The sequence below is a fragment of the Salmo trutta genome, chromosome 6 (genome assembly GCF_901001165.1).
Source record: "Salmo trutta chromosome 6, fSalTru1.1, whole genome shotgun sequence".
NCBI classification, from domain to species: domain Eukaryota; kingdom Metazoa; phylum Chordata; class Actinopteri; order Salmoniformes; family Salmonidae; genus Salmo; species Salmo trutta.
In genome coordinates this window covers 21,428,470-21,443,713 of record NC_042962.1, presented here as the reverse complement: position 1 = coordinate 21,443,713, position 15,244 = coordinate 21,428,470, and the positions used below count along the sequence as shown (strand labels likewise).

The 15,244-nt window shown below is 44.3% G+C and overlaps 1 protein-coding gene across 1 annotated transcript in view; it reads left to right on the top strand.

Moving 5' to 3' along the window:
* The first annotated feature begins 652 nt into the window (after positions 1 to 652).
* Positions 653 to 15,244, top strand: part of hecw1a (HECT, C2 and WW domain containing E3 ubiquitin protein ligase 1a) — an 87,553-nt gene continuing 72,961 nt past the window's right edge. The window contains exons 1-5 of the mRNA XM_029755722.1: positions 653 to 807; positions 9,096 to 9,153; positions 11,245 to 11,575; positions 11,908 to 12,015; positions 14,100 to 14,194. Of these exons, the coding sequence (XP_029611582.1) occupies positions 9,127 to 9,153; positions 11,245 to 11,575; positions 11,908 to 12,015; positions 14,100 to 14,194 (561 nt within the window). The 5' untranslated portion in view covers positions 653 to 807; positions 9,096 to 9,126. The remainder of the gene's footprint in view (positions 808 to 9,095; positions 9,154 to 11,244; positions 11,576 to 11,907; positions 12,016 to 14,099; positions 14,195 to 15,244) is intronic.

Here is a 15,244-nt window from a genome sequence, read left to right as displayed (position 1 = left end):
ATCTTTAAAATTATTGCATGTTACATTTAGATTTTTGTTCAGTATAATATATATTTAAAAAATGTGTTGTCATGTGTTGTAAATAGTCCATCCTTGTAATGTTATGAGTATGGCTATAATAGTATTTCCCCATTTTAGGCGTCATTGTATTAGCTACTGTTTACTAGCCTATACGCAGACAACAAATCTGTATTATCCTGATAAAATGTACCCTACACATCAATTATATCTAATGCAAGGAAAAGGTAGTCACCCAGGATCAATAAGATGACACTCACGTGGGATTTGAGCCCTGCGTTTATGGTAGTTGATGTGATATTATAGGCATTTGATGTAGGCCTACAGTAATTCAACCTGCATTTCGTGTTCCACTTAAACGTCTGTTGCAAACCTTACCAGGGAATAGTATTGCATTACGTGTGATGGTTCGGAAAGGCTGGTGCCTCGATTTAGCAGGCATTTCCTCCGAATATCCCCGACATTTGTGCATGGCGTCAGCTCATCTGACACTTTCGGTTTGGTCCTGTAGTAAAGTGGATGTGGTGGGGGGGCAGCAGAGAGGCGGAGGCAAAGAAGCGCATGTGAGGAGACAGCTTGTGATTGGTACTGCCGTTTGGTACCCAGAGACGAGCTATCGGATGGGAATATGCTCTACTCATGCGTCGACATCAGCCGGGACGTTTGGGCTTCAATTTCTACGTTTTAAACATGGATTTCTATGAAATCCACCGCTCGACTTGATAGTCACGTTTGGGATTTATTGCTCGCAATTGGAGTATGATTCACCGACAAGTTATTTTATCCCAGGTATGTCGCGTTGTCGCTCTTTTGTTGATGCATCGCTCTAACTGGATACATTGCATAGCAGGCGAATTTATGGGGATGTACTTCGCTCATAATACTGATAGAATATGTGTTGCGGCAGTCTACTGACAGTCTGACAAAAACAGTGCATATCTGGATTTAGTCAATGTCACTTTCTCATTCGATGTCACAGCATCCGCCGGAGTGTTATTCTGGCAGCACGCAAGGCGGTCCCCAATTCCTTTGTGTGGGACTCCTCTCATAATCCTCTCTTTGATAAATACCCCAGTCATTCACGTTTACTGGGCCACACTCGCAGGTATAGTTTGTTGACAAACAACCACATGTTTATTGTCCCCTGTACCAAATGGGGACAATATGCCCCCACGAAATAATCAAACCGAGCCTAGTTGTGATCTTACTTTCATGGCAATACTGGAGGTAAATATCATTTGATGGAACATGCTCTGAAATATTGTATTGTTCATTCACTGTAGGCAACTGAATTGACTGTAGGCTACTGAAAGTGGGATTTAGCCAGAAGTGCCCAGTTGACGTTGACGCTGTCACTACACAGTGTTCATTTACTGGATTGGCTATTTAGAATCTGTGTAGCTGACACATACTCAGCAGATTGTTGTTTACTTTTGTTCTTGTTGTTGCTGTAACCATGTTACAACCTTATCCAAAACTCACCAAAGTTGTCAGTCACTTAGCATTTGATGAAGCAGTCTAAAGTAGATACAGTAGCTCCAGTCGATAAAAGTGTTGTGGTGACAAACAAAAGCTCACTTTTCAGTCAATTAAGCTCCCATGAGTTATTCATTTGAGCCAACAGCTGATGGAACTCTAAATGTCTCATTTCCTTTTCACAGACAGAGAGACCGTAAATACTAGACAACAGCACACCGGAGCTCTCTGGCTTACTATGATACACAGATTGACCAGCCCAGTGTAATCAACCTGACAATGTCTGACCCAGTAGGGATATGCCACTCTCCCAGTGTCCCTTCTCCTCCCGTTGACCCGAACCAGTCAGACGTGACTGTCAATGTCACGCCAACCCCAGCCTCAGCCTCGCTCCTTCACTCCACTGACTGGACTAGATGCACCTTAACACTGATGAAATGTGACCTGTCAAGAGATAGTGGCTGAACTGGTTTTAATGTGGCCACTGATGACTCAGCCGTAACTGACCTGGCTCATAGACTAGAGCAGGTTGAGTGTGATGCGGACAGACACGCAGAAATGGATCTCATATTAGAGGTTTAGCCTACCTCTGAAGCTCCCTTGATAGGCAACTAGGGCTTGGTCTTGTTTGAAGTGCCCTCTGTCATCAGGCATTACTTAATGATGGATACGTGGTTCTATTAGGGTTTCATCAGTAGTCTGTCCAGTGTACATAGATTTCCACTTATTCTTGTAGCATACCAGACCCTAGGACCTAGGTGTTGCCCCTCTCAAACAAAAATCATTGCCAAGCTAAAACATAGCAAGAAACACTACAGATACAGTACATTATTAGCAGCATAAAACAAAACTAGTTTTTTTTACCCTTCTCTTCATGTGCTGAGCTGACACTACACTATTCAGCAGTGGTCACCAACCAGTCGATCATGACTGGTCGATCTCAACGGCTTTTCTAGTCAATCGCCAAATATATCTGTAAAAAAACACAACCATAAAGCCTTGCGTTCCATTTTTTTTTTTTATTAGTCTCGCACTGTTGGTGGTAGATACACCCAATTCAGCTACACCTGCTCGCCGGGTAGGTCAAGTGTTCCGATTTTGAACCATTTCATGTGTCTGAAAGTACAAACTCTACCTTCCCTTGCAGGCCCGAAGAGGAAATCAAGTGTACTATAGGCCTCCTGCTCTCCAATGGGATGGCTCAGATTACCGTGTCTGCAGTAATGTAGCCAGCCAGAAAGCTACAGAAAAGTTGGCTTGCGTTATTATTAGCGGCTAGGATCTTTTTTAATATCGAGGAATATTTCACTTTCTCTGTTTATAGGAGTAACAACATGAATTTGTGCATTAAGGAAGAGATAATATGGTGTGATTCGAGTTTCGCCATCAGCTGGAAGACACTGAGAGGCAGACCCTCAGTCTGCTGCTCTCTCCTTCCGCTGAGACTGTCTATCAGATGCAGGCACCATCAGCCCAGTAAAATAAAACTAAAACTATGTAAATGTTTGCTCACTCAGCTGTGTCTCATAAGTATCTATTACCGGTGTGATCATATAGCCTACCTCAAAATGGGAAATATAATTTAAAAAAATAGTCTGAACAACAATGCATTGGCAGGGCAATTCAAGCAAACGCAATATGCGGTGATAATATTTTATTTTTTTATTTAAAAAAAAAGTAACCTTTTTTTAACTAGGCAAGTCAGTTGAGAACAAATTCTTATTTACAATGACGGCCTACCCCGGCAAAACCCGGACGACGCTGGGCCAATTGTGCGCCGCCCTATGGGACTCCCAATCGCGGCCGGATGTGATACAGCCTGGATTCGAACCAGGGACTGAGGAAGGCAGTTAACCCACTGTTCCCCGGGCGCTGACGATGTGAATGTCGATTAAGGCAGCCCCCCTCACCTCTCTGATTCAGAGGGGTTGGGTTAAATGCGGAAGACACATTTCAGTTGAATGCATTCAGTTGTACAACTGACTTGGTATCCCCCTTTCACATAACCTCATACCATAGGAAGCCTGAGTCAAGCTGAGAGTTCAAATTTGTATTGACTCACCATTAACTACTTCAGAAGTCTCTCTGAGGGTAGAGTCTGGGAAGGGATTACCCTTCTAATATGAGACAAAGATTAAGGACACCAGCTTTTTCCATCACATAGACTGACCAGGTCAATCTAGGTGAAAGCTATGATCCCTTATTGATGTCACTTGTTAAATCCACTTCAATCAGTGTAGATGAAGGAGAGGAGACTGGTTAAAGAAGGATTTTTAAGCCTTGAGACAATTGAGACATGGATTGTGCTTATGTGTGCCATTCAGAGGGTGAATGGGTAAGACAAAAGATTTAAGTGCCTTTGAACGGGGTATGGTAGTAGGTGCCAGGCAAAAACTGCAACACTGCTGGGTTTTTCATGCTCAGCAGTTTCCCGTGTGTATCAAGAATGGTCCACGACCCAAAGAACAGCCAGCCAACTTAACACAACTGTGGGAAGCATTGGAGTCAACATGGGCCAGCATCCCTGTGGAACGCTTTCGACACCTTGTAGAGTCCATGCCCTGACGAATTGAAGCTGTTCTGAGGGCAAAAGGAGGTACAACTCAATATTAGGAAGGTGTTCCTAATGTTTGGTATACTCAGTGTACACGTTACAGTGCTAGTGCCAAAAGATGTGAAATGCAGTGAAAGGGAACATTTTGACACTGGTCGGTTCTGCCTGTGTAGAGCATCAAGGAGGGTTCAGTCTTTTTATGGCCTAGGCCAAACCACTAGTCCATACATACAGTGGTGGCCAATAAATGCTCTGAATACATAGACCACATGATGAGCTAATAAGTGGTGCAGGGGCTTTGGTTTCTAAATTAGGTTTTGAGGTTGTTGGTGTGGAGAAGGCTGTCAGTAAATGTCTGAAGGTGGCTTTGAGGAAAAGACAGTACCTCTAATAATCGCCCCGAGGACCTGTCCTTCGCTAACTTGTACCCTGATTTCAAATCGGATTGGTTTAGTTAGGAACAGGCCTGGGACCAACACATTTGGATGGATTTGACACTTTATGAATGTTTCAGAAAAGTCTTATTGGTGCGTAGGTCGCTGAATGAATTCTGTCCATATAGAACCAAAGAACAGACTCCACTTCATTGGAAATCTGGCCATAATCTTAGGGTTTTCCAATAACGCCGAGTGGTTTCTGTTAAGGTCACAAAACATACTCTTTCTAGCTAGTACAATGATTTAGAGGCATTGATTTGGTTTATATCAAGCTGCTGCCCAATGTGTAATTGTTTATCCAAATCCGACATCTGTAAATCAATGGGGCCTGTGTACAGGCTGTATCCAGTTGTTGTTTGGTCGAGCCATCAGTCTGAGATGTAAATACTGTGTAGATGAAAATAAATCTGCTTGTTTGTGTATTATGTTGAAACATAGAACAAGCCAGAGGCAATATATAAAATACTCTCTTAGACAAAAGGTGACCCATATAGAAACGAGTTTAAATGCTACGCTTCATAGACTTGAAAAGCCTATTCAGACGAGGAACTTTTGTTTTTGGTCCGCTGCCCACTGGGCCTTCAGTATGTTTAACGCAGAAAATGACTGGGGAAGAACTGTCAGAGTCAACCTACAGTATGCCATCCTTTATTAGCCCAGGGGAAACACTTTTCACTTCAATTGAGAACAGATGTATTTCATGCAGATGGGAATATGTTGGGTTGACGTCAGAGGGAAGTTGGTTAGAGTGAAACCATTTTCACATGAGACTTCGTCAGCTCTTTATTGGAAAATATAGGCTATAGCACAATCTCACACGGCCATCTTTTTGCTGTGAGGGTAGAATGACGTAAACCCTTAACAATGAGTTAATGAAAGCACACAGACCTACAGTACCTACCTCAATGAGGAAGAGACTCCGCATGGGGCAGCCATCTTGAGGATTATTAACACCATGGCAGGAAGACAGCAGCAACTTGTAGAGCTGCCTTGAGTCATCACAATGTTAGGAGGATGGTGAATGTGAACAGTCAACCTGACATGCATAGAGAGAGTCTCTTCTCAGTAGCATTTAATACAGGTTGGGATTGTGTGTTAAAACCGTCTAGCAATAGATATCGTACAAAAATGGCTATCGTAGAAACATTTCCAGATGTCTCTTATGTGAAAAGAGGTAGAAGAGAAATAGTCGATTTAATCTGTTTCCCTGCTCTGATAGTGTTGCATGCCTTCTAAGACACATATTGATATTCAGTATCTGGTGTCCAATAAAATAGTAACATGCTTCAAGTCCATAAATCCACATTTACGGCCTGGTACTGTATATGTATGCAAATACTGTACTTGTACAGATGAACATAGCGCTTTATTTTAATCAAAACAAAGAGACCAACGAGCCAAACCCCCCATCATAGTTGCCCATCCCAGTTGTAGACTATACTTTCATGGCTGAGTAGGAGAAAGACCGAAGCTCTTACAGTAGCTTCCCATTTCTTTCTATTAACATTTGAAGAAGAGCGTGGGAAGATTATCATTATCTGTGTGGATAAGTCGGGGGCAATTAACCACGAGGCTAACCGAGGTGTTGCTGAGGATGAACCTAGATAGATAAAGAGTAAGTGTCAGCCCCATAAAACAACAGTTATTCCTTCTGTATGTGAACAGAATTCAAATGGCTCTTTCTTAAATGTAATTATATGGGCTAATTATGCCAGTGTCAGGCAGGAAGCAGCCCTGGTAGAAATGAAAGCCATGTCTTCCCTCTGGAGATGTGGTACCCTGTTAAACCCACCGAGACACAGCGCGCTACTGGATGTGTTATCTATCTAATGAGGTCCACAGGGTTTTAGACCTGACACGGCATGGGAATAACACTGTGTGCATGGATCTCCCATGATGAGAATGCACGGCAGTGTGTTGTGTAATCTGTAATGGAGTTTAGCATTAACCCCTTCCAATGATTTGTCAGAGTGGGATTAATACTCACACAGTGCTGGGTGTGAATGTTAAAGTGTGGACCTACTGTTGTGATTCTGTGTGCTGTCTCAAAGGAGGGAGGCGGTGAGTGGAGTCCCTCCTCTAGTCCTCTTCAGCAGTCCTCTCTTCCTTCCCTCTCTCAACCTCCTCAAAATTGTCATAGGGATGCGAGTAAAACGTTAGAGGAGAACATCCTGAGGAGAGCAACCTCCATTGCTCTCCTCGCTTGCTTATGACAATTTTGAGAAAGAGTCAAGGAGAGAGGAAATACTATTGAGATTCACCCAGCAGTGTCTCATTGGATTCCCGCCTAAAGTGTCAGCCTGTGAGTGGGGAACCCTGTTCCCTGGTGCACTCATGTGATCCGTGTCTCTTTCGACAGTACAATTCAACTGTGACTTCTGGCCCGGTTACAGCCTATCACGTTCTTGCTGCACTGTTGCACAATACATCCTAAGACAAGACCCTATATCTTTTTATTCAGCGTTTTTTACATTTAAGTCATTTAGCAGATGCTCTTATACAGAGCGACTTAAAGGAGCAATTAAGGTGAAGTGTCTTGCTCAAGGACACATGGACAGTTTTTCACCTAGTCGGCTCAGGGTTTCGAACCAGCAACCTTTCAGTTACTGGCCCAACGCTCTTAACCGAAGACTCCAGCCACCCGAGTCATAGACAGTTTTCTCTGCCACCGCATGGCAAGCATTACCGATGGAACCAACAAGACCTTGAACAGCGTCTACCCCCAAGCCATAAGACTGCTAATTAGTTAACCAAATAGGTACCCGGACTATCTGCATTGACCCCTTTTGCACAAACACTTTTGACTCACCGCGTACGCTGCTGATATTGTTTATTATCTATCTTGTTGCCTAGTCACTTTACCCCTACCTATATGTACATATCTACCTCAATTACCTCTGTACATGGACTCGGTACTGGTACCCCGTGTATATAGCCAAGTTATTGTTACTCATTGTGTATTTATTCCTTGTGCTATTTTTCTCTCTGCATTGTTGGGAAGGGCCTGTAAGTAAGCATTTCACTGTTAGTCTACACCTGTTGTTTATGAAGCATGTGACAAATAAAAAGAGATTTCTGTGTTTCATTGATGTGTAGGTGAAGCTAGAATACCATGTTTTATGCTGTATGTAGGCTAAGTGAAGTGTTTCTGTCTGCCTATCAGGTGGTTTCCTGGAGATCAGGGGAATTCACCACCAGTAGTCGCACACTAGCAACGGTGGAAGGATTTCTCTCTACCTCTCTCTCTCGGCTGTTGTCCGACTCCATTAGCCTTGTTACTGAGCGATCAATGCTGACGAGAGCGCACCGGCTCCTCCAGAAGAGAATAGAAACGTGCTTAGCTCCCACTTAGCACGAATAACATTTGAAACCCGATGAGCCGTGCATCTCATATGCTGTTTAATTCACTTAAGCGCTGTAGGAAGAGGCAGAGAGATAGAAGGAAGAGATACTAAGAGAACGACAGCCCTGGTTGTTTTGTCTAACTTTCTTCTGCAGGTTTAGTTTTTACTTAACTGTCATGTGGTCATCAGCAAATGCATATGGGGTTGTCTGTTCTTTGATGTACTTGAAGCAATGTATTTGCTGCCGTACGTATAGATTCTAGGCTCTATGCAAAGGATCTACGCTCTTGTTGTCCTGTTTCTTATTGCATCTGTTTCTTTGCATCTGCGTCTACTTCTCTGCTTCTGTCTCTGGTTCTTCCTGTCCTTTCCTGTCTGTCTGTTTTAACATGGTCAGTATGTCCTTGATCTATGTGTGTTTGTCTGTCTCTGTCATAATGCTCTGCGTCTCAATTATTCATATTTTGTCCGATGAAGATGAAGTATGAAAACTCCTGAGCTACTGCTCGCTTTCTCATGCCGCTAGCATCTCCAGTTTATGCTATTTGCAGTATTTTACGCATTTATGATAGGGCTGGGAGTTGCCAGGGACCTCATGATACGAAATTATCACGGTACTTAGGAGGCAATATGATATGTATTGCAATTCTCACGACTCTATATATGAATATTATGATTTTATTGCGAGTCGATGTTCCAAACATACTGTATTGCTCACCGTAATTCTGCTAGCAGAGGGACAAGAGAGAGCCATGAGAATGAGTTTTGATCAGTCATGGAAATAAAGGGCTTAAAATAAATTGGCCCCCTATTTAAAAAGAAGATGGAGAACAGGCTATGAAGAAAAAATACTGGAGATTTGGTGCAGGTACAGCCAACTAGCACAAAAAGTATCTTGCGTTACTGTAAAAAGGATACGATAGCCTATATCGTCAAAAATAATATCCCAATATTGTATCGATTTCCCCCTGAATATCTGTTATACAGTATATTAGTGTTCACGTTTTCAAACATCTGATCTGTATAATCCAGTTTTAAATGGCTACTTACTGTATGTTTATGTTTTGAAAGAGAAGTGGCGTCCCCACCCACCAGTTCACAGCTACTATGTACTATGTAACCCTACAGTGATAGAAACACAGTTATTTAGGGATATGCTACAGAAAATACCATATAATCACGTAATCAATCATATAGTCAATCATATAAACTGTGATTGCGCTGTGTTGCTTTCCATGCTAAATAATCCCATGACCTTTTCCTCAGGATTTGATGTGCTTTGAGTTGACGACACATAATGCTGCTGAACCTGTGTAGTGTTAAGGTCAGTGTCCTCCTCGCTCTGTACCGTCACCATTACCCATCAGCCATCAGCCATCACACCTATCATGCTGCGCTCCATAACAGCATCGTGGTCATCTGTGGTGTCTTCACTCAATGTGTTTGTGTTTCTAGCTGTGTCTCATATGGTGTTAGAACTAAAGTACCCAGGTCCAGTGTCCAATGCCAATTGATGCCTCTTCTTGGGGTCTAGCTCTTACCCCTGGTTGTGCTTAGATGGGAAAGGTGCTCAACTCCAAGCATTGAAATAGACAGACAATGACCTAAACCAACTAACTAACCTACAAACAACCCCCCACTAAATGTAAGAATGACAGCATACAGTATGAGATGCGCAGTGATGTTTTGGTATCACTATTAAATAGACTAATTGGCCTACAGTTGGCCCTAACTGGCCCTACATATTGCTTGCATTCTGAATGACTCTAAACTGAAACTAGAGAACCAGGTACGCTGTTCAGTGTTAGCAAGGATCAGGCCTTTTCACTGAAGATGTGTTGGAGTAAACCAGCCTAAAGTTGAATAAGGTGATGGTAATCTCACTGAGAAGTTAGGGTGTTCTTTCGTAGTGGGAGTTAGACTGCCAGGTGTCTCTAGAGGCAGAGCTGTCAGTCAATACCTCTTCTACTGTGGGAGGGCTGCTTTCCAACACACAGATAGGACTTTTTATTTTGTCACTGAATGTAGGCTACACCATGGATTGTTCACTCCAGGCTGTTTACTATGAGGATTGTGTCTGTGGGTGCCCTTAGGCCAGATACCTATATTGATGTTCTGTATGTAAAAGATAAAGATCTCTGGAGAGTGTGTGGGGTTTGTGTGATCAAAACACACACAGGCAAACGTAGCCTAGTTCATCTTTGCACTCGCCGTGCAAAAATGTGAACGCTTCCTTAGGAGGAGCTGGCTTTGACGGTGCGAAGACACATCAGACTGGCGTATATCGTTTTCCCTATCTTCTTCCAATTTTAGGCCTTCACCACTATAATGCACCAAACCCACATCCAATGGGGAAAATACCCATTTAAACTTACCAAACCGAGGTGATTATTTTAGGATCCATATTCATCATGTAATCAGTCACAACCTTCAGCAAAAGAAGGCACCTGTAATGGTTGCTCGTTAGAATGGAATGTACACAGTGTGTACATCTTCCCACCTTGACCTTGGTGGGCTGGATGACCGACCATTCACTTACTAATGTGTCCACCAACCCCTAACAACCTACAACACCAGGGCAGTGTTCAGTGGGGCAAACTGCACCAAAACGTTTTGCAACAGTAATGGAAAAAATCTGTGTTCTCATGGGACAAGTTTTACTAACACCTCCCAGTTTAAAAACATTTCATAATGTTCACTCCCTACTGAACAAGACCCAGATTGCACCTCATGGCTCTACCATCAGATTAACATTTCCATCAGTGGACCCATTTCCCCCACACTCTTCCCACACATCGTTAGCGTCCATTACGAATGAGTGTGTTTGCCCAAATGTTTCTGCCAGCTCCTATGAATTACTGTGATTGTCCTGCTGCTAACAGTTAACAACCTCCATGTTTATGGTGATGTGGATCGGAGTGCCAAATGGCTGCAACTGCCGCTGGGTGGAACGGCTCTGAATCCTCTGATTGAGCGAGGAGCGTTCACTTGGGTTTACATTTGCTCTTATCTGTCTTTTAATGCCACGCGAAAGAGCTTCGATGTCTCAGCTGATTGGCAATGGGTAGTGCAAAGTGCCCTACAATCTCAACAGACCCATCTCAAAGCTGGTACTGGCAGAAATATTTTCACTATGTATACTCTATGTAGTCACAATGTGAAGCGATGGTACCAGTGATGTTGTATATCTGTCCAATATGATGGATCATTTTACTTCCTTTCTTTTAACAGAAAATTGACCTCAGTCAGAATGTAATCTAAGTAGTCCAGCAACAATGCCCCTAATTTACTTCACTATTTACAATTGCTGGACTTACGTCAGACAGGGTAGCTGTATTATCTCGTACATGAAACATCCAACACATCTTCCGGTAATTACATTACCCAGTAGTGTGTGTGTTGTACCTCCCTCCAGAACTTGTACCAGAACAGGTTCCTGGGCCTGGCTGCCATGGCGTCGCCGTCGCGGAGCGCCCAGAGTCGGCGGCGCTGCAAGGACGCTGGGGCGCGTTACAGCTACAGCCCCGAGCAGTACCCCAACGGTGGGCCCCGGCACGACCACGCCACCGCCCTGGCCCTGCAGCCCCGCTCCACTAGCGATGCTGACCTGGTCACCTCGGAAAGCCGCTCAACGCTGACCGTCAGCACCTCCCACTACGCCATCGGCCAGTCCCAGGACATGCTCATCTGCTGGGACATCAAGGAGGAGGTGGACGCCGGGGACTGGATCGGCATGTACCTCATAGGTGGGTGGAGCTTCTGATGAGTCAATGGCAAGAGTCAAGTCTACACCAGTACCAAACGTCAGAATGATTGTCCAAACTTTGCCCATTAGACTAATCCCAGTGGGCACAGACGTCAATTCAACATCTAGTACACGTTGGCTCAACGTAATTTCATTGAAGTGACGTGGAAACAATGTTGATTCAACCAGTGTGTGTCCAGTGGGAGGTTTATACCTTTTCCCAACTGACATTTGTCAAGTTCACAGTAACCTTTGATTACAGTGAGCATGCAAAGTAATATAGAAGCTACAGTATACACTGTTACATTGTGTATGATGTTCCTGTTCATTTAGATGAGGGACTGTCGGAGAACTTTCTGGACTATAAGAACCGGGGAGTGAACGGCTCCCACAAGGGCCAGATAGTGTGGAAGATCGATACCAGCTCCTACTTTGCAGATTGTAAGTATACCTATCTCCTTTAAAATCACATTTTAAATGTCGACAGGTCAACTGGTAGCAAATATTCTGAGACTGTTCCTGCTGTTTCATCACTATGTGGGAGATTTGAAGTTCAGCATTGTAGCGCGTCCTGTGTGTAGAGCATGTTGTTTATCTGTAGGAGAGTTGCTAGCTAATTTCAACCCCTCTGTGTTGTTTTGTCATAAGTATTTAGACTACATTGGGTGTTTACTGGCCTAAGCAAAATGTCAGTATTTATCTCTTGGATGTCGCAAGCTGTTAGAATTATACCGTGAGGTGATACTTTATTTATACTAATTAAAATGGTGCATCAGGCTACCGGCAGGCACTGATGTTTCCGAGGGCTGTAGAAATCACAGTGAGTCAGACTCAAAAACCCACTCTCTCTCCTCCAGATGTCTGGAACTTCCTGACAATTTTACCACCAATTTGTCAGCTAGGGAGAGTTTTAAAAAAAAAAAATTTTTTTTTGCGATTATGCAAAATATGTCCAATTATCCACATTTCTGTCCATATCTCATTCTCAAACCTGCCACCGCCGACCAGGACGGATGTATTGATTTCTCTCTCCCTTGCTATTCATCTCCAACAGGGATATGACAACTAGCAGGACTAATGTCTACTGCTCACATGGCAGCCTGCCTGATCTGTGGCTGGGACTCAGGATCAGTCCAAACAAACCACCTTATCTACTGCCGAGGCTGCAGAAAGCCCAAGCCTAGAGAGAGATATCCTCAGGTTCCCTGTGGAAAAGCCTGACACTCCCCTGGGGTGCCAGAGCCCAATGACTGTGCTAGGAATGCTTAAATAAAGGGGAGCCCATTTTTGTGTGACAAGCAGATAGTGATTTTTCGTTAGAGCCTCCCTTGGATACAAATGGAATGTGTTACAGAGTGAAATGGTACCCTATTAGTTAGGTGACAGAGGAGCAGGTGTGAGCTGTTTTCAGACTGAGACACACACACGCACGCACGCACGCACACACACACACACACACACACACACACACACACACACACACACACACACACAGGAGAAGTCAAGTGGAGCATTCAGAAAGTGGGTCTTTTCTGGTTGCTATTTTTTTTGTTGCTCAGCTCTGATTTTCTGTTTTTAGAACATGTGTAGTAACTGCATAAGGAGACGGATTTGGCAGCACAAATTCACCTGGGACTCTCCTCTGGTGAACACCGCCACCACCCACCTCTTTGTCATCACAATGTGTGTTCCCTTGAGCATGTTTCTATCTCTCTGTCTCTCTCTCTGTCTCTCCCTCTTTCTCTCTCTCTCTCTCTCTCTGTTGCTCTCTCTCTCTCTCTCTCTCTCTCACACACACACACGCAATAGACAAGAATGCACATGCCTATCCTAAATTGAGTCATTCTCCTATTATGTCAGCCGACGCCTCTTTAACCTACACTGGCTGTATCGCAATGATAGCAGTACAATTTAGAGGAAATTGAACAGTTAAAAAAAAGACAATGATGTTGAAGTGATTGACTTCCCTCATTGGATACAGTGGATTATAGTCTGTCGCACAACAATGATGAACTGTAGTGCTCCATCTCTGCCTTCCTCCTCCACCAACCTGATGATGATGTCAACAAAGAGATTAGGGTTGGATCATCCTGTCAGTAAGCCTGCCATCGTCTCTGTCACTACTGTTCTCTATTCCCTCCATCCATCCATCCCTCTGTTCAATCCATCCCTCTGTCCAATCCATCCCTCCATCTAATCCAGTGGGTCACGGGAAGGGGAAAAAACGACTTTGTGGTGACGTAAACTTAATCTCACCTTCTTTCTCTCTCTCTCTCTCTCTCTCTCTCTCTCTCTCTGTCTTGTTATCCCTTATTCTCCCTCCCTTTTTCTCTCTCTCTCATTATGTCTTCACTCTCTCTCTTGATTTTGACACGCTCACTGGATGGTGGACTATTTTCGTAAAAAGTGTCGTCTGACGGTACAATTGGTCGCCATTCATTGAAACGTGTCAAGAAAAGGGCTCTTAAAGTTAAAATCTCTCTGTCTTTTTCTCTCCCTCTTGTTTCTTTCCCTCTCTCCTGCAGCGGAGACTAAGATATGCTTCAGGTATTACCACGGTGTGAGCGGAGCCCTGCGAGCCACCACACCCAGTGTGACAGTGAAGAATGCATCTGCCCCTGTGAGTGTCACCGCAACACACCCTCGTCTTAACCCCTCCCCCCTGTCCTCCTCCCTAATACTCCGGGTGGAAGTTAACCAATAGGCACAGATCGAGTAACCTATAGCCACATCTTTTGTAACCTATAGGCACAGGTCTAGCACAGATCTAGGATCAGCTTATGTTGGCATTTAAAAAAAAAAAGAGACATTTGATAAACCTGTACAGACCATACTGTAGCTGCTACCGACCCGTAGCACTCACGTCTGTAGCCATTAAGTGCTTCGAAAGGCTGGTCATGGCTCACATCAACACCATTAGCCCAGAAACCCTAGACCCACTCCAATTTTAATACCGCCCCAACAGATCCACAGATGACGCAATCTCTTTTGCACTGAACACTGCCCTTTCCCACCTGGACAAAAGGAACACCTATGTGAGAATGCTATTCATTGACTACAGCTCAGCGTTCAACACCATAGTGCCCTCAAAGGTCATCAATAAGCTAAGGACCCTGGGACTAAACACCTCCCTTGCAACTGGATCCTGGACTTCCTGACGGGCCGCCCCCAGGTGGTAAGGGTAGGTAACAACACATCCACCACGCTGAACCTCAACACAGGGCCCCTCAGGGGTGCGTGCTCAGTCCCCTCCTGTACTCCCTGTTCACTCATGACTGCACGGCCAAGGCACGACTCCAACACCATCTTTAAGTTTGCCGATGACACAACAGTGGTAGGCCTGATCACCAACAACGACGAGACAGCATATAGGGAGGAGGTCAGAGACCTGGCCGTGTGGTGCCAGGACAACAACCTCTCCCTCAACGTGATCAAGACAAAGGAGATGATTGTGGACTACAGGAAAAAGAGGACCGAGCATGCCCCCATTCTCATCGACGGGGCTGCAGTGGAGCAGGTTGAGAGGTTCAAGTTCCCTGGTGTCCACATCACCAACAAACTAACATGGTCCAAGCACACCAAGACAGTCGTGAAGAGGGCACGACAAAACCTATTGCCCCACAGGAGACTGAAAAGATTTGGCATGGATCCTCAGATCCTCAAAAGGTTT